General features: G+C 41.9%; 1 protein-coding gene across 1 annotated transcript in view; it reads left to right on the forward strand.

Moving 5' to 3' along the window:
- NME7 (NME/NM23 family member 7) overlaps nt 1-18,302 on the forward strand; it is a gene marked incomplete at its 5' end in the record, with an annotated part of 97,876 nt that overhangs the window by 32,002 nt on the left and 47,572 nt on the right. The window contains 2 exons of the mRNA XM_084275957.1: nt 765-972; nt 4,335-4,440. Coding sequence (XP_084132083.1) covers nt 765-972; nt 4,335-4,440 — 314 coding nt within the window. The remainder of the gene's footprint in view (nt 1-764; nt 973-4,334; nt 4,441-18,302) is intronic.

An 18,302-nucleotide genomic window follows, 5' to 3' on the forward strand; every position in this document is an offset into this window, starting at 1 on the left:
TCTGATCAACAGAACCCGAGTTTCAGTAGTCAGTATGCATGTTTTATAAAGATACAGAATTATACAGCTGTGGTCTTTTGCTTATTTATTTTTTTTAGTTTTTAAATTAACGTTTGGGTTTCTAATTTTGGGTGGTTGTTTTCTGTGTGAGTGAGTTGGTCAGGATAGGAGGCGGGGCTGTTCCTGACAATCTTTCCTCCTTACCCGTTCATCCCATTAAAATCATGTCTGCTTATGCCAGAGTATAACTTAATCTGTGGTTTAGTCCCCTCTCCACCACAATCTTTCCAAGTCTTGCTGCTCCCCTCTCTCCCTCTTTGGATTTCAGCTGGGCAAAAACCATGGGAGAGATCCAGGGGCCAGTGGAGAAATCCATCCTGACAGCAGTGTTGAAAGAGTGTCAGGGCATGTGTGAGAATCCTGAAATCCTGCTGTGCAGAAGAGACATGCTGAGGAATTGTTCCTGTCGGATGTATGCTTGGCAGGGTCTCTCTTGCTGTTGCCAGTGCTGATCTTCTAAAAACTCTTTTGAAATCTAACATACTACACAGTAGCTCGAGTGAGTTGGTATTCTCTGGTTCTTCTACAACCATAAGAAGGGAATGTGTTCACATCACCTAGTCCAACCTCCTCCTCAAAGCAGAGCCCAGTTCAGAGTTAGATCAGATTGCTCAAGGCGTTTCTGAGCATCTCCACTGGGTCATATGTATTTGTTGGTTTTAATTTGGTAGGATGGATCACCATGTGCTGTTTCCATTTTGCAGTGAGCTTCTCCAGTTTATAACAAGTGGTCCCATTGTTGCTATGGAAATCTTAGGAGATGATGCAGTTTGTAAATGGAAAACATTACTGGGGCCAGCAAATTCTGCAGCGGCTCAGACTGATGCACCAGACAGCATTAGAGCAAACTTTGGACACGATGGTATAAGAAATGCAGCCCACGGTCCAGATTCAGTTGCCTCAGCTGCTCAAGTAAGTCTTTCACTGTGTTTGTTGACTGGGGTTTATTTTTACTTTATCTGGTAACAGCTGGGCCAGAAATGCCTCATTTTTCTCCCTGCTTGAGTTCAGAACTAGTTTAGATATTCTTCATGGATCCTATTTACCATGGAAAAACAAACTGTCTGGAAACAAAAGTCTCCTTTATCTCTGTCACAAAGGGGAATTGTGGGCACTTTGATCAGGAGAGCGTGCCTGGTGATTTTTAATGTCTTCTGCGTAATATATCTATAGCCTACCAATGTAGGCCATAAAAAGAAAGGGATCAAACATTTAAATCTTCATGTGCCCTTGTTTTGCTTATCTGTTCTCTTCCACAGTTCTCACTGGTCAGCTACCTGCAGCCTGCTTTCCCCTGCTGTCATTGCTCAGAACAAATAATTATGAGAAGTGCCCGCTTTGTATTGCTTTGTGTTCTGAGGGGTAATACAGTGAGGACTCTAGGTCTCTCTTGCTTGGCTTGCAGTGGATATTTACTTGGAGTTAACCAAAAGTCCTGAAACAGGGTGATAGATATTACCAGCATTTCTAACCTGTTGAGATGCCTACTTGTGTGTGGTGGTGTGTGGTAGGTATGCTGGCAAGAATAAAGTTTACCTCACGATCGATTGGTATTTCACTGTGGTATCGTAGCTCTAGACCAGCTGGGAAAAGGTAACAGTTGTTGCTTCCTTGATGGAAGTTTTCCCTCTGTTTAAATAGGAACAGTGGCAACAACACAACTGGAGAGAGATCTGCCCCAGAATATGTAACAAGCTGCCAGTACTGTACACTAGAAGAAATACATAGAGATTATATCCTGGTGGTGAGGGCAGCGCTGGTCAGTGTCTTCTGGCTGGCTGTTAGGCTGCGTGGCATAGCAAGCTGACTGCAGAGCGTGGTTGGTTTTCTGCTGGCCAAGCATGCCTCTCACTTATCTGCCCTGTGCCTGGGCTGCTGGATCCTCTCCGTGTGTCTCCAGTTTTGGCAAAAAAATCTTAAGTTGGACTGGAAGTACGTTTTCTGCTGGCAAATGGGGTGAAGATGGTACATGGGCAGAAGGAAGTTTGGATGAAATCGATATTTTCCGACAAAGGAGAATTTCAGTCAGAAAAGTCCTTGTAGTTCTGGTTCAACAACTAGGTATCTTCCTATGTAAGGGTCAAAGATTGTCCTGGTACTGCTGTGACAACTGTGCCAGCCTTTGAATCGAGGGTGTAGGAAAGAGTATCTACTAGCATAGAACTTTGATTAGAAGCATAAGTATGTGCTTTGGCTTAAGTTTGTGTTCTCTGCACATCTTTTATTAATGCTGTTTGAAGGCCCTATTCACCTGCAGTAGTTTTATGACTGTGGGCTTACTTTGCTGAACTCTTGCAGGTGTGTGCATCTTCTGTGGTGTTACTGATAAAAATCTTCAGTCAGTCAGCCAACATTGTGAGTTTAATGCCCTGTGCCTATTTTAACTTAGTAGGCCTGGTGTAACGTGGCTGTACAACAATTGCTGTGGAAGCGAGCTGGCTGCACCTCGCAGCGGCTCTGCTGAAAAGAAAGATAAAGGGACCTAAATGAACTCCTCTGAAGGAAAACCAGAGTCCCAACTGCTTCTAATGAATGTATTGTAGACCAAATGGTTAGAGTGGAAAACTGGTTTGTTCTTTGGGAGGCTGAACGGCAAATGACAGGATGCCTCTGGTGTACTCTAAGCAGGCCAGATTTTGGAATTACTTTGGATCAGGAATAAAGGGAAAGGAAAATAATTTTCTTTCTAAGGCATCACTTAGTTTTAGTTTGGCATTTCATTATCCCAGTCCTTCAGCATTATTTTGTTATTTTCCTTCTGTGATTTTTTTTTTACTGGATAAAACAATGTGTTAAATATTGTAAATATTTTTCTGCCTTTTCTTGACGACTTCTCTTAGACTAAACATCAGTTACCGGAGCGGGGCAAGGTCTTTGAAGCATGCAGCATTTTATCAGTAGAAGGAAGCGGGAAACGAACCCTTTTGTCTCAGATATGCCCACTTAAAACGTGGATCATTTGCTCAGAGAAAAGCAAACCCCATTTTCCCTTCTGTTGAAAGATCCATTAGTTTGAATTATGTAATTGTTCAAGTAAGGATTACAGGAATTGTCAGAGTGCCATGAACAGAAGACTGGGAGATAGCAAAGTCTATTCCATCTGAATTGAGCTAGTAAATTAAATGAGACAATTCCAGGAAACGACACTGCTGCTGTTATACAGGAAAAAATCAAATAGTAGTACTTCAGTAGTAGTATCTCCATGATATTATTATTTCCCTTGAATAGAAGTTCATCAATTCTCTCACTGAATTTGACCAATGGGTCTGAAATGGATCTGTGTTTCCAGCATTTGACTAATGTTTATTGACAGATTGTGTAACATATGTGAATAAATGATATGGAAAAAGTGTGAAGCTGGCAGTGCACAGTGAAAAAATGTCACTCAGGAAAGAAGCTTGGCTGTCAAGCTCCACCCCAGTATGGTCCAAGACCCAAGCTATATCATACCTGAATAGTGATGGTGGGGGACAAAAGAAGTTATTTGAGGCAAAAAGGTTCTCTTGATTCATCCCAAAAATCAGAATGATTTTGTTCACCAGCCTCAATTCAGTAAGATTAAAAATAATAATAATAATAAAATAGGTTCATTAAGGCATGAGGAGTGGGTCAAAAATTATCAACAACTGTTCTGTTGTTTACAACTATTTTCCTTTTGTCTTAAGCATGGGGGGTGGAAGTCAGCTCTGTATATGGAAAGGAAACATACTGAGAAACGGATGGTAGTTGCGTTTTTGCTCATACAGTGGAAAAGGTTATGTGAAAACAGGGAAGATAAAATACGTGTATATGGGAGTGGATTTGGATTTGGGAAAGATACTGAGGGAAAGAGAGAGAATTCAGAAAGCTGGGAACACCTCTACAAAATGATGGTGGCAGCAGCATTTTGAATGCTCTTGAGTGGAAATGGATTGTGCTGTGGAGGTGAAAAGGAAGACATTGCAAGAAATATTCAAATCACGTTTTTATGATTGCACCAATGGTGCCAGAGAAGGAAAGATAGATTTGAGAGAATATTACAGGGGAGGAGTACAGAATCACAGAATCGTAGGGTTGGGAGGGACCTCAAGAGATCATCGGGTCCAACCCCCCTGCCAAAGCAGGCTCCCTAGCTCATATCCCACAGATAGGTGTCCAGACCTGTAGCACAAAAGAATCTTTAATTAAGGTTTATCTTCTCTGACTATGGATACTTCAGATGTTGTTACTTATGATAAAAGCTGATGTATGCAGGTAGATCAAACTAAAATGTATTCAATTACAATTGTTTTTAGGAGCTGGAGTTGTTCTTTCCCTCCAGTGGAGGTCGTGGACCAGTCAACAGTGCCAAATTCACAAACTGTACTTGTTGCATTATTAAGCCTCATGCAGTTAATGAAGGTAAGCCATACAGATAGTGGAGGTAAAAGCAATGTATGCTTTGTCATATACATGATCATTCCTGTCCTGGGGTTTTTTTGAGACTGCAAGAGTACAGCGTATATTCCATAGTACATACAGAAGTATGCAAATACATGTCTTTTACACACCTTGAGTATTTCTGCAGCTCAGTTCCATGGAGAGTGAGGAGTCGTGTGCTTTCTGTGTGGACACTGGCCAATTTCAGAACATGAAGCAAGAGGTGGAAAATCGAATGAGAAAAGTACAGATGAAGTTTGATGAATTTTACTGTGAGACCTTATCATGTCCTTTGTCCAGCCCACCACACTCATCTGCTGGAGGGTTCGCATCCTCACGCACGGCAGAGTGAAAGCAGCACACCTGGCTATGTTGCAGGGCCTTCCACTCAGGCAGTAACATGTTACATTAAAACTACTCCCAAAGGGAGATTTGTTGAGGATACAAATCTTTCCTTGTTCTGTTGAATGTGATGGGGATGAAAAGTAGAGCAGGCTTATTTACTCTGTGAAAGTGAGCCAAAGACCTAAAACATTTGTTGGACTCAGTGATGCTTTCTGTACCAGGGAATGCCCTGTGAGCTCACCATATGAGCATTGGAAATGTTTGATGCCCAACTGTCACCATGCAAAAATAATCTCACTTTTGTGTCCTCTATTTAGACACAGGACCATGTGTAGGATCAGTGACTGCAGTAAAATATTTTGGCTTTGGCGCTGCAACAGCATTTGTGAGTGCAGAATAAATACTGCTGTGTGAGAGGATGGAGACTTTTCTTAGTGAGATGGAGAGCGCACGGCAACGTGTTCATCGCTTCGCTGTGGATAGTGAAGCGGGAACACCAGAAGTGGCTGTAGCAGTTTCCAGGCCTTTCACACCTCAAGTGGGATGTCTGGAGAGCTTGCTTTAAAAAAAAGGCTTTCACAAGAGAGTCTCGCACCCACTGCTGATAATCTGTCTGTTATCTGTTTGAGGCCTTGCGTGGTATCTGCTGCCGATAAGTCTGACGTGCAGCAAAGACAGTGTGATGTTCCTTTTACAGAAATATGGGCAGCAGCTGGGTCTGTGATCTTACCTAGCCAAATGTTTGGGGCAGACAAAGTTTTCCATGTCAGAATTATCATCCTTAATTTGATTGTGAAAATAGCAAAGCGGGTGGTTTGGGCTGTGTTTTCTTATAGCCAAGATATAATCTCTATTTCATATATAAGGGCTCAGATTCTCTCTTAATGAGCTCATGTTGTCCCTCCCTACTTTTAATCTTCTTCATTTCTATATATTTCCGAGTGTCTTGTCTGTTACTTCCTTCCTTTCTTTTTTCTTAAACTTCTGAATTGCCACAGGACAAATTCTGACCCTGTTTGCATTCCCCTCTGGGAGTGAGTGTCTGGGGGAGGTGGGAGTGGTGACAGGGAGAAAGAGGTACAGGTACAGATAAACAGATGTAAGTGCACACCCAGTTTTGCAGTGTGAGCACTAGAAAGACTAGACTAAAGTTGAGCTTAAGTACTCACTGCGTAGTCCTGTTTCTCACACCACAGAGGGCTGGAAAGGCAGAGTACATCTGCCAAACAGCAACTAAAATTTGAAAGACAAAGTGGACCTTGTGTGAGTGTTCTCCATCTATATGGCTTTGATTGCTACCCTCAACAGAATGAGGAAATCAAAACTGAATCTCCTAAGCCAGCAAAGAGTTTTATCTATTTCAAAATAATATCAAGGGTGATTGGAATTCAGGGATAGGCTATGTGTTTTACCTTAGTAAGGTCTGTTGTTTCTGCCTGTTTTCCTCAATGTTGCTTTCAAAGTTTGAAAAACCACCCCTTCTGCATCTCAAAGTTTATTTTCTGAGGCGATGTTTAAACTTTCCAGCGGTTAACGGGGATTTGAGCTTGGGAAGGGAACAGTCGCTTGTGGCTGGGCAGTGGCCTCACTCTTTGGCTGGGAGCACTGGCATGGTTTCATATTGTAACTGAACTGGTTCCAGTCTGCAGTGTGGGACAAGATGAATCCTTCTTTAGAGGGCTGCAGGAACTCTCCAACATCAGCCCAGTGGGTCAGGAGTTTTAGGATGCCTTCATTCTGAAATTAGTCTTGTGATTGAGCTGCTTGTTTTAAAAATGAAGGACATAGCTTTTGTCTCCCATAGATTTTAAAGCTGTTCAGTTTTAGAGAGTGCTACATACCCGGTGGCAGGCTGTCTCTAAAGAAATGCCACCATTTCTCCTTCCCTGTGCAGACTGTTGGAGTTGGGGAATAGCAGCTGGAAGGATTTGGGGAGAACCAAGCAATCTGCTCAGGAGATCTCCCAGCTGCATGTCTGAAATAGTCCGACAAGAAAGGAGAAGCCCAGCTTCAGGGATTAGCATGCAGAGACACGGCAGTGGAGGAGGTTGGCCCTGTGGGATTGTGCAGAAACAAGAAGGAAAACCTTGTGTAGGCAGGAAGTTTTAGAATGTAAGGGCTTACCTACTGGGGCTCAGCGAGCCCTGACAGAGCGCGGAGGCCCTGCTCATCTGTCTCCTTTTCACCAGCAGTTAGTAACGGTGTTCAGTGGTACACAAGGGGTTCTGGTTATGCCAGCAACTGCTCCTGTATCTCAGTTGAAGTAGGTGTTGTGGCAACTAGTGAGCTTCCCTTTTGGCAAAATTGCATGTAGGAGACTGGTCTTAAAAATATGGAATTTGCGTGCCCACAGCAACAGTGCTTCTAGCTGTGGCTGTTTGGCCTGGGGGCTAGAAATGTGAGTGGAAACATGGCAGCTGGAGAGGAGAGGAAATCCTATGTAGCCATCAGTGTGGGAAGGTGGTTTGGCAGAGGCACGGAGAGGAATTTATGTCGGTCAAAGCACTGCAGATCTGCATTGCAGATTTGATTTGTGATCCACAAATTTTCAGTATTGAGTATCTAAAAATAAACCTTTTTGGCATTTCCGATGCGCTACTGAGGCTTTGAACTTGATTATCTAATTACCATGAACATAATCTGCTCATTACACATGTACAATTACATGAGGCTTCACTGACATGCTTGAGCTCATACTGAACTTTCGTCCTTATTTCTGCAGAAACATTTGACCAAATTACCAATTTGAATTTTGCTTTCCAGTATCTTACCCAGTATTTCTTTCTCCTCCAGAGTCCATTGCCTAGCTGATTCTTAGAAGGAAAAACCTTCTGTTTTCCAGCCTGAAGATGGTTTGCTGTGAGTTAGGAAGCTTTTCAGTGAGCTTACCCTGCTGTCAGAAGGCTGGATCTAATCTCTAGTTTACGCTGGTTAATTCTGGGACAGAGTCCTTTCTTAGAAACGGCCTTTGATTACCATAGAGGGTTTATAGGGTTCCTGTCCAGGGACAAAGCAGTGGAAAAATCACTGTTGGCTTTATCTCTGGCCTTCCTGACCCTCTCCCAACCGGCACACAGAAACATGTGTTGCTAGGCAGCCGCAGCAGCGCAGCCCACCGCCTGCAGCACGGCCTGGCACAGCACTCGCCAGCCTGATAACTCCTGCAAGCCAGAGTGCCCCGAGTGTCTGTCAGGCTGCGGGGGAACCCTGGGGCCTGATAAAGGGTGTGATGTACGTGAAGCTTAACTTCAGATGTCAAGGGTGCTGCTAATGCTGGGAGGGTGGTATTGCTGGACCTATAGGAATGTGTATCATATGTGTGTCTTAAAGAAGTAAGGCACTAGCTATTTTGTTGTTCTGGTGGCAGTGTAGTGTCTTTTGTGGAGGATTGGAGGTGGGAAACCAGCTGGGAAGACCATTGAAAGCAATGTAGCCCAGCAGTCTGGACAAGGCAGCTTTAGCTCATTCTTTAGTGGTTCCTCACGGTGGAGATGAAGCACTTCCCTGGCTGGCTGGGAAACTGGCAGTGGCGGGGTGATTGTATTTTATCTCTAAAGAGGGTTCACAAGAGCAGTCCAGTAGTACTTTATTGAGAGCTGAGAGAATGCCAGAGCAGCCTGATGTTAATCCATGCAGACCTGTCCTGACCAGGGTTGTGTTGGGGAGAGGCGAGATGGTTTGACCGCTCTAGAATCTGCCACGATTTTCAGTGTCTTTTAGCCTCCTCCTCTTCTCCTGATACCAGTTTTTGGTTGAGGAGGATGGAAACTAGTAAGCACAGCTCTTCAGTGCATTTATCAGGATTGTAGGGTTGAATTGTTTAATAATTGGGGAGTTTTAGTGCGAATCTGTGTTCTGTAACCCACTTGCTTCTTGTGCTTGGAGTTGCTGATAATTCAGATACGAGGTTACAGATGCAATCATTTAGCTGTTTTCTTTTTGTAATTCCCTTCGTCTTATTAGATCTGGAGGTATTAGCAGTAGTGCTCAGAGGCCAAAACTGTCAGTGCACCAGAACGGATGAACTTCAATTTAATGCCCTGAGGATAGTTATGACTCGACTGTTTTGTTAGCAGAAATAGCACCTTGCAGATTACTGGGTGGCATTAACTGTAATGTATTTATTTGGGAAGTTTCGTCATGTTTGCTGCAGAATTACAATTTGGTATTTTGTGACTGGTTTAAAATGTCTTCGATGTGGCTTTTACTTAATTCCTTTGAAAAAGGAGCAGGGGGAAAAAATTAAAAGAAAATAGTGATGATGAGGCTACAAAGGCTGAGGTCGTAAGTATGTAGGTTATAACACAGAGCTTAGGAAGAGAAATTCTGCCTCCCTTTTCTGCACTCCCAGGCAGAGTTTGGGGTTTTCCTAACATCAGAGTTTTGCCAAAACCAAATTTGGGGCTAGAATCATGCCATGAACTTAAAAAGCAAAACTGGTAGTCAGGAATTCATTAGGCCCGATGCAAACTGAAAGCCCTGCGTAGAGCTAAAGGTAAGGAGGTCTCTCTGGCCTCGAAGGCTCCTGGTTGTGAGACTGGCTACCCAGACATATTTGTTTATAGTATTTTTTAAGTTTGAGATTTTGTTCTAACACTGCTGATAAGCTAAACCCTTGTCCTTCTTTTGTAATAAAAACCCATAAGTTACAGTGCTGTCTTTAACTTCTGAAGGAGCAGGAGTGGTTCTTTCCAAGTGGAAAAAGATGTTCTATGGAAATGTGGCTTTAGACCTGTTCTGAGTGGGTGATAAATCCAAGGGAGCATTCCTGTCTTAATACCTACTGGGCTGCTTTAGAAATGACAGGTAACTATAGGAATTGTTTTTTCTTATTTATGTGAAAACTTGACAAATTTTGATTGAGAGAAGAGTTCCTTGCTCCAGGGGCAAACCTAACTTTGTAAAAAGAAGACCAAAGACCGTAACTGAGTCTCAAGCAGGTACTTATGCAGGATCTCAGCTGAAGTTACTTTACGAAAGTAACAGTGGGGAGCAAAGGACTAAAATACAGCTTTTTCATAGATTATATGTCTGGCTGCAAGCAACTGAAGAGCTGTTCCTGACACGCGATGTATTTGTTGCTCTGAAAAAGAGAAGACATAGCTCTGAAGATCCCCAGTTGCCCTCTGTAGTGTGCTGAGTATACGTGTATGTAGTTAGAAAAGAAAATAAGCTGGAAAAGGAAAAAGAGGATGGGAAAGAAGAGGTGCAAATCTCATCAATTTCAGGGTTAGGTATCTATATCATTGTTTTATATCAAGATTATTTGTATTAATTATATAAGATTTTTTAAAAATGTAAACAAACTCTGGAATATTTTTTATTTTTTTCTGCATCCTGGGGTTTTAGGCATAAGTTGGAGTGAACTCGTCATTTTTATTTTCAGGAAACTGAAGTAGAACAATGTTTTCAGAAAGCAGTTTTCTTGTACTTGAGAAAAAATGAGGAAAGCAATTTTCCCATAAGTAATCTGCAAGTATAATTCCTGCCTGTAATAAGTATGCATCATGGACAGGTGGAATGCAGAAGCTGTGGAATTCATCTCATTGTAGGCAGAACTTTGTATCTTGCCTTCAAGCCTGAGCACAATGAGGCATTGGTGATAGCCTTGATACACTTAACAAGTAGAAGTCTGGGAAGAGCTACTTGAAGGTAGAATCTGAAAATAGAAAAAAAGTGGGATGCACATAAATCTTTGGGGGTGCTTTAAAAAAGTACAGTGGATTGTTTGAGCCATGATCTCTGGATGTTCCTACATGCAATATGGCAGTCTTGGTACTGCTGTCACATGAAAACTACCCAGTGAAGTGCTGTGCTTTCAGATGCAGGCATTTTATTTGCAGATGGATTTGACCAGGCAGAAGACACATTTATGCAAAAGTGTTGCATTTTGTTTCTTATGTTTTTCTTTAATATGCTACAATACAGGGTGTTTAAGTGTCTGGTAGTGCTGGAGTTTTAGTTGGTTGGTTTCTCTTTTAAAGAAGCAAGGGAAAAGTTATTAAAATGAAAGCAACCTTCTTTACCACTTTATCACTAAATTTTAGGGGGAAAAAAGCTTCCATGAGAACAGTAGTCTATCCTCTTCCATCTCTGCTGTAGTTGTAATGATGGATGTTACTTGCTTGGGGTAATTGTTTTTGAAACCAAGCCTGTGTTGTACCTTGGTTATTTCCTGCATCAAGTTTTAGCAGCTTGGCATTGGCTTCTCAACTTAGACTGACTTTGGATTTCAGTGGCTAGTGGGGAAGTGGCATTTGTTTTACAAAAATATGAACAATATATTTTACATTTCAAATGATTAAGATAGAGGAGTAAGTGAACTGAGTGTGGAAATCCTTTCTGACGGTCTGAGGCTGGAAGAGGAGAAGGTATACTTCAGAGAAACAAACAGATCAACTGGCACAGCTAGTCCTTGCTGAAGCTGGGAAGTATCCTCCCACTACTGGAAAGGGAGTGTTTCCTAATAGCGTTCAGTAGACTTACACTAGTGATGCTCCTGTTGCTGAAAATCATCTCTGTGTGGGGATGATATTGTTAACATAAGAAAAGAAAATATTAAAATGAGTATTTATTACAGCATTTTGGGGATTTCATTCTTAAAGAGTTAGAGAAAAGTTAATTTTAAGAGTCATCGAAGGAATTTTAGGCTAATGAAACTTAGTGATGATACTAGGGACTTTTAGGAGCATGTCTTTTTTGAAGGAAAATGTGCTTTGCTGATCTCTGAATTCTTTAAGTATGCTTGTCATAAAGGAAGGTAAAACAGGGCCAGATTGTAAGAGGTGCAGATATTCAAATGAATTAGGCTTAAGTCCCTGGCTGTTAGGAAACCAAAATTTTCTTACAGTGAAGTCATGTCCGTGTTTAGATCTGTGCAGCATAAGCATCTGTATAGCTTTAAGTGTTTTCCTGAACATTGGACTGGACATGAGCAAGTCAAATTAAAAGGCCTGTACAAGTGAAGTCTTGTCATCAATCCTTGGGCTCCTTTGTTCTTGTCAATATCATCACGAATGACTCGGATGGGGAAGGACAAAATATCCTCGCGGCGTTTGCAGATGGTACCAAGCGCCTACTGCAGCTTCGGAGGACGTGATTCAGAGTCAGGCCCTTCCTGATGAACAGCTGAAAATAAGCAACATGAAGAAAATGAAACTGAATATAAACAACATCTGAACGCTGCTGGGGAGGGGGATAACTGCACAAATATCAAATACAGAAGGAGTAGTAAAGGTATCAATGAGAAGTCTATAGAGAAATGGTTGGAATAGTGATACATTGTAAGCATAATCAGGGGTCGCAATTTAGACACACTTTGTTTTAGTGAGTTTTTAAAATCAATTTCTGGGCCCTTGTGTTTCAAAAATACCACAGTCTACTGGGAACAAATAGAGTAAGATTCAGCCAATGAAAACTTTTGCTGGGTTTCATTTATTTAGCCTGAGATGGAGAAGACAGGTATATACAGCTTTCTGCATGTAAATTTGGAAAATAAGTGTGTATTTACTAATCTAGATTATGTAAGATCTATTCTACTCAATAAGGAAAACTTCAACATGTATCACTGGCCTGATACCTGGGGATGTAATAGAACTTTTGTTACCACAAGTTTTTGAGAACATTTTAGAAAAAATAAGAATATGCATCCAGGCATAGTTGAACTTCACTGTACCTTGGAGCAAAAGATAAATATCTTGAAGTCTTTTATTGCCCTTTCCAAGCTGAAAATAAGTGATAGAATTTACAGTATATCTACTATTGATCTAGGACAGTGAGTTGGCAAACCTTCCACAGGAAGTGGAATTTAAAATGAGTAAAGGCTGCAGGCTCTAGGAGATCTCCTGAGGGTTTTAACCTCCGGAGTTAAGTTAATTGACAGTACAATAGCAGATTAAAATGATTGTTTATAATTATGGGCTAATGCCCAGTACAAGGCATAATTTTAACCACTTCTTCTCTGTAACTGTAATCATGCATGGAAAGTCCTGTGCACAGTGTTCAGTGGGGATAAGCTTATTCACCTTTATTTCTTTTTCTGTTTATGAGTGGTTTGAATTACAATACTGAATGCCATCATGTAATCCAGTGGTACAGCCTCAACTAAAGTATGTTTTGTTTTGTTCACACTGAAGAAATCAGCAAAAATAAATAAAATCATCATAGCCATAGAAACATTCTCCTAGCCAGTGATAGACCATAATCTTCTCAAGTGGGAAAAAAAATTAAATCAGAGTGGGCATGATCACACATCACAGATCTGAAAAGAAAAGCGAACTGGGTGTTTATTTTTAAGCTTTCTCTTAACACAAGAACAAAGAAAGACACAAACCTAGGTCTTTCTGGTATTTTTTTCTAAATATACAACTGTCAGTTTGAGTTCAGCATAACCTTTGCAACAGTATTGATCTTTCATTTTTAATCTTTTTCTTCTGTGGATTTCTCAAATAGCACACATTGCGTAGTCACATTGCTGGATACTTCCTGTATCTCCAGCCTGGCTATGGTCTTTGACTGGGATTTCTCTATGGGGTTTTGTATCTGAATTTTAAGTGTGACTTTTCCAGTCTGTTCCCATGCAGTAGTTCCCAGAATAAGTTTTGGGGTTTTTTCCCCTGCAGATGTTCATCGTTTTGTGTCTTAATGCACTGTCTGGCACTGAGGTGTGGTCTTGCATTGTGCATAGTGGTTCAGAAAGTTGCAACTGGGATTAAGCTGTTGAACCTTTCTCCCCCTTTGAATTTTTTTATTGGTGCCCACTCTCTGTTGCCTCAAATGCTCAGCTGTTTTGGGTTTGAGTTCCCCTAAGATTTTCTGTCTGTATGTGTAATTTTTCTTGTGCTAGCAAAATGCCAGCTTCTCTAGTAAAGCAGTGGTGTGATACCTTTTATCTTTTAGTAGTTTCAAATGAATATTGTTTGTAAAGATTTTCATGAGGAGTTCCCCGTCTGTAAAGCTGCCATTCAAACTTTTTGAGGTTATTCTTTAATACAGTTCTTAGAAATGATGGAATGATAGAAAACAGTGGATTCTATCATTATGAACAGTTTTCTCATCATTTCCTCACATATTCCTGCATCTTCTGTCAGTATTTTCTTATATTTTTTTCCGTCCTGATGGTTAATCTGGTAGCTTTTGAGCTCTCCTTCTCCCTGTTGGCCCAAAGTGTGTCTTTCAGGAGATTCTTGATCACTCTGTCTCTCACTTCTTGGTACTCCAGAGTACAAATACAAAAATAGCTGGAAATCCTTTTCTATGCAGTACACAGCAAGGCTGGGAGATCAATAGTTGCAGATTATCACTTTGGCCAAACTTTTGGGAGCATAGAAATGGTGTGTTCATGTTGCATATGAGATCTTCTAGAGTTGCATTATTTCCAAGTAGAAAAAGCAAAAGAGAAGAGATAGATAAAGCTTGTCTTCAGGGGATAGCTAACCAACTGATAGGAAGAAGGGCACTTTTTGAAGGTATCTGTCAGCTTCCTACTGCACCATGTTTTGCAATGTTGTCTAAATCAAAGATTAGGGAGAACTTCAACTGAATACATTACAGGAGGGTCCAGCTCTCAGTCTCACTTCCTCTTCTGGAATTCGAAAAGGACTTTGCTAGGAGCCAAGCCTGATTGTGATTCTGCAGTTTTGGGACAGGACCTTCGACAGTTGGTGGTAGAGAATCAGATAATTTCATTATTCTGTGAATCAAAATTACATTTTAAAACATCAGCAATAGACATGGAATTAAATTAAATTGCTACTTTAAGCATCTGGTACCAGTTACTTCTAGAAATATGTTACTGGATTGGGAGAATCATTGATCTGCTCAGTCATGGCAGTTTGTGTATTCAGGTCAAAAAACTACTTGTTCCAGAGGAATTTCTTTTATTATTGGAAAGATATTACATATAGAGGCAGAGATGAGGAAGCTAGTTCTTGACTTGATTTGAAGGCAGTCTGCTGTCTTGCCTAATAAAGCTTTTAATGGTGCAGTGGTTAAATTGGGAAGCAGGCCAAGAACCAGACAGAAGAGAATGTAACAACCCTGGTCATAGAACTGTTGGTTCATAGCGCCTGGCAGGTCCAGGTAATGCAGCTATTACATCCTATTCATTAAAATGCTGTTAGGATAAAAGTGGCTTTAATGAGCTCTTTTATTTTATCCCAATATGTAATTCTGCAAACAGTTGTACCATTTTTCAATCTGATGTCTTCCCTGCTACTTTCTTAATGAAGTACAAATTTCAAATGCCGTGTGTTGTAGAGCAACAAAGCATAGAAGATCAGTGTAACTGAGGAGGTCGTGGTGCCTTATCCTTCCATCTGATTAAAATATGTTGGAAGATTATCTGTCCTGTATTAGGTGCGTAGTAACGTAGTGCTGCCTAGGAGACATGAAGGGTGTGCACGTGCCCCTGCGCTCTCTCTCACTCTCATATTTGTTGGGATTAGTGTTAAATTTCCCCAGTTGTATTTAGTAATGCTTGTGATTCTTTTGTGCTTTGTGACTGGTGCCTAATCTGCAGCTTTGATTTGGGTTCTTACTGTAATCATGTTTTAAATATGCAATGACCCTGTTTGAAAGGCCCTTAAAAAGTTGGGGTTTTTTTCACTTAAGATCTGGATTTTAAAGTTGAAAACAAATTGTTGAAAGCTGCTGAAACGGCACTCCATCTAATTAGTTCTTCTTTTCCTCAGCCTTATCTGCCCACAAAGGAGAGAACATGTCCCAGTTCAGTCATGCAGCTGGCTGAAAGTCTGAAAGAGATCCCAAGCTGAGCCTTGAGCTGCCACTCTTCTGTTGCTGGGGGATTGTCTCTATGCTTTTTGTTTCTGTTTTTGATCAGGTAGAATTTGAATGGAAAGTGTCCCTAGAATATTGGCTAAACTGGGACAAGGGAGGCCAAGTGATGTGCTAGAGAGCAGTCCTGCAGAAAAGGGGTGCTGGTGGATGAGAAGCATCACATGAGCCAACAGTGTGCGTTCACAGCCCTGAAGATCAACTGTATCCTGGGCTGCATCAAAAGGAGCTTGGCCAGTAGGTCAAGGGAGGTGATTCTCCCCTCTACACTGCTCTTGTGAGACCCCTTCTGGAGTACTGTGTCCAGTTCTAGAGTCTCCCACATAGGAGGGACATGGAACTGTTGGAACTGGTCCAGAGGAGGGCCACAAAGATGGTCAAGCAGCTGGAGCACCTCTCCTGTGAAGACAGGCTGAGAGAGTTCGGCTTGTTCAGTCTGGAGAAGAGAAGGCCCTGGGGAGGTCTTATAGTGGCGTTCCAGTACCTGAAGGGGGCCTATGAGAAAGCTGGGGAGGGACATTTCAGAAGGGTGTGTAGTGATAGGATGAGGGGAAATGGTTTTAATTGGAAGGGGATAGATTTAGACTAGCTATTAGGAAGAAATTCTTCACTACAAGGGTGGTGAGGCCATGGCACAGGTTGCCCAGGGAGGTGGTGGATGCCCCCTCCCTGGAGGTGTTCAGGGCCAGGTTGGATGGGGCCTTGAGCGGCCAGGTCTAGTGAGAGGTGTCCCTGCCCATGGCAGAGGGCTTGGAATTTGATGACCTTTAAGGTCCCTTCCAGCCCTGACCATTCTGTGTATCTGTGATTCTCTGAAGTCACTGGATTTGTAGATATGCGCTGCCACTGGTAACTTGCTCATCCTCCTGTGCCTTAATTCCCACATCTGGGAAGTGGAACTAACACCCTACTTTGCAAACATAAATGAAAGCTCATGCCTCTTCCTCAGGTGCTTTCAATTTTTTTGGCAAGACAGTCTGTGTACAATGGCAGTGGTAATTCCTTGGGTTAAGCCTTCTGCTGCAGTCATGGGAAATCACTCTGGAGCAGCAAGGTGTTCTGTGGCTCTGATGAGTGAGAGTGACCACCTCAGGAGTACAGTCTAGAGGAAAATCTTGATAGGTTTATCAGAGTTAATTATTAAACAAACTTTGTATTAAAGACTTTCATGCAAAATGTATTCTTACTTTGATTTCTTACTTTGATTTCCTTAATCTGTCATTAAAGGAGCCTTGCTCTTCTCTACAGAGAAGAAAAATCTTAATGACTTCAGCAGAGAAACAGAGGTGAGAGCTGAATATTTGAGTGCCTCTTTGTTTCTCTGAAACATGGATTTTGCTTACAGCTTGGAAAACTGCCGGAGACGAAAGTTCTGTAAAAAGCAGATCTCTGTGGTATCCCAGAGCCTGACACCTGATGAGTATTTTAATTAGATGATTACCAGCTGAGAAGGCCAATGCAAGTGGCCCATTCTTGACTGATAAAGTGTAAAATAGAGATCTGTCGTGCAAAGCAGCGGTCTCATCCCCAGGTAGCCTTGTCCCTGCAAGTGGCAGTTCCCGTTTGTCTGCCACTGCCCTTTCTTTGTCCTTGCTGGTTTCTGCTGGAGTGGTGGCTGGTGCAGTATTGGCTCTGAAGATCAAGAAGGAGGAAATGTTTATGCTCTGTCACAGATTATTTGTTCATTTCTTTCCTGGATGGTCCTGGGTCAGTCACCTAATCTCTTTACAAACGGGCCATTCATCTCTGAAGTCAAGACTGTAGGCTCACTGCCTCACTGGAACCAGGGTGTGGGAATGTTGAGCTGCTCAGCCTTTCCAGTGCCTGGACAGAAAGAAACTGGAAGGCTGGCTTCCCACTCTGACCTGGTCTTGTGTTTCCTGGGAAAACCTGTCTGAGTCTCTTCATTTTGCCACTGGAAATTTTGGGGTTTTTTTTCACCTTGGTGAAAAAGGGGAAATAAATTTCCCCAGTTTCACAGGAGTGTTGTAAGGGAACTTCTATTGGTGCTGGTGAGCCAGCAGTGTAACCATATAGTGGGACAGGAACTGTGCCTGCCTCCACTTGTTTCTGTGCTGCCTGGACTGAGTGTGGATCAAAAGCTCAGGTTTTCCCTTAGGTAGTCTGAAGATCTTTGGAAGAAACATGCACTGTTTTATTAGGGCAAAGTTTTTCTTTGTAAACCTTCATGTGGACATACTGTAGGGGATACTTTAGGGACAGTGCTTTTCGTTTTCATTTGTAAAAATGTTTTTTGAAAGCCTGCCAACTATCTCTCTCATTTACTCAGAGATTCCACTGACCTTTTAATGTGGTAGGAAGCTCACCAATCCTGTGTCACAGGTATTAACAGACTGTGTACAGTTCAGGTCTTGGACATGCCAGAACCTAGATACTAGCTTTGTTTTATTCTCATCTACTAAATTTATACAGTGCTAACCCCCCCTGCAATTTAAAGACTAGTTAATAAAATTATTTAATGATTGGAAATAAAATCCTGCTGTTGTCATACGTTATAGGGTATTCTAGGGCATGTGATAGGACAAGGGGAAATGGTACTAAGCTGCACCAGGGCAGGTTCAGATCAGATGTTAGGAAAAAATTCTTGACTGAAAGGGTTGTCGGGGCCTGGAACAGGCTGCCCAGGGAGGGGGTTGAGTCACCATCCCTGGATGTGTTTCAAAAAAGGGTAGATGAGGTACTTG

Source organism: Gallinula chloropus, assembly GCF_964237585.1.
Source record: "Gallinula chloropus genome assembly, chromosome: 1".
Taxonomy (NCBI): Eukaryota; Metazoa; Chordata; class Aves; order Gruiformes; family Rallidae; genus Gallinula; species Gallinula chloropus.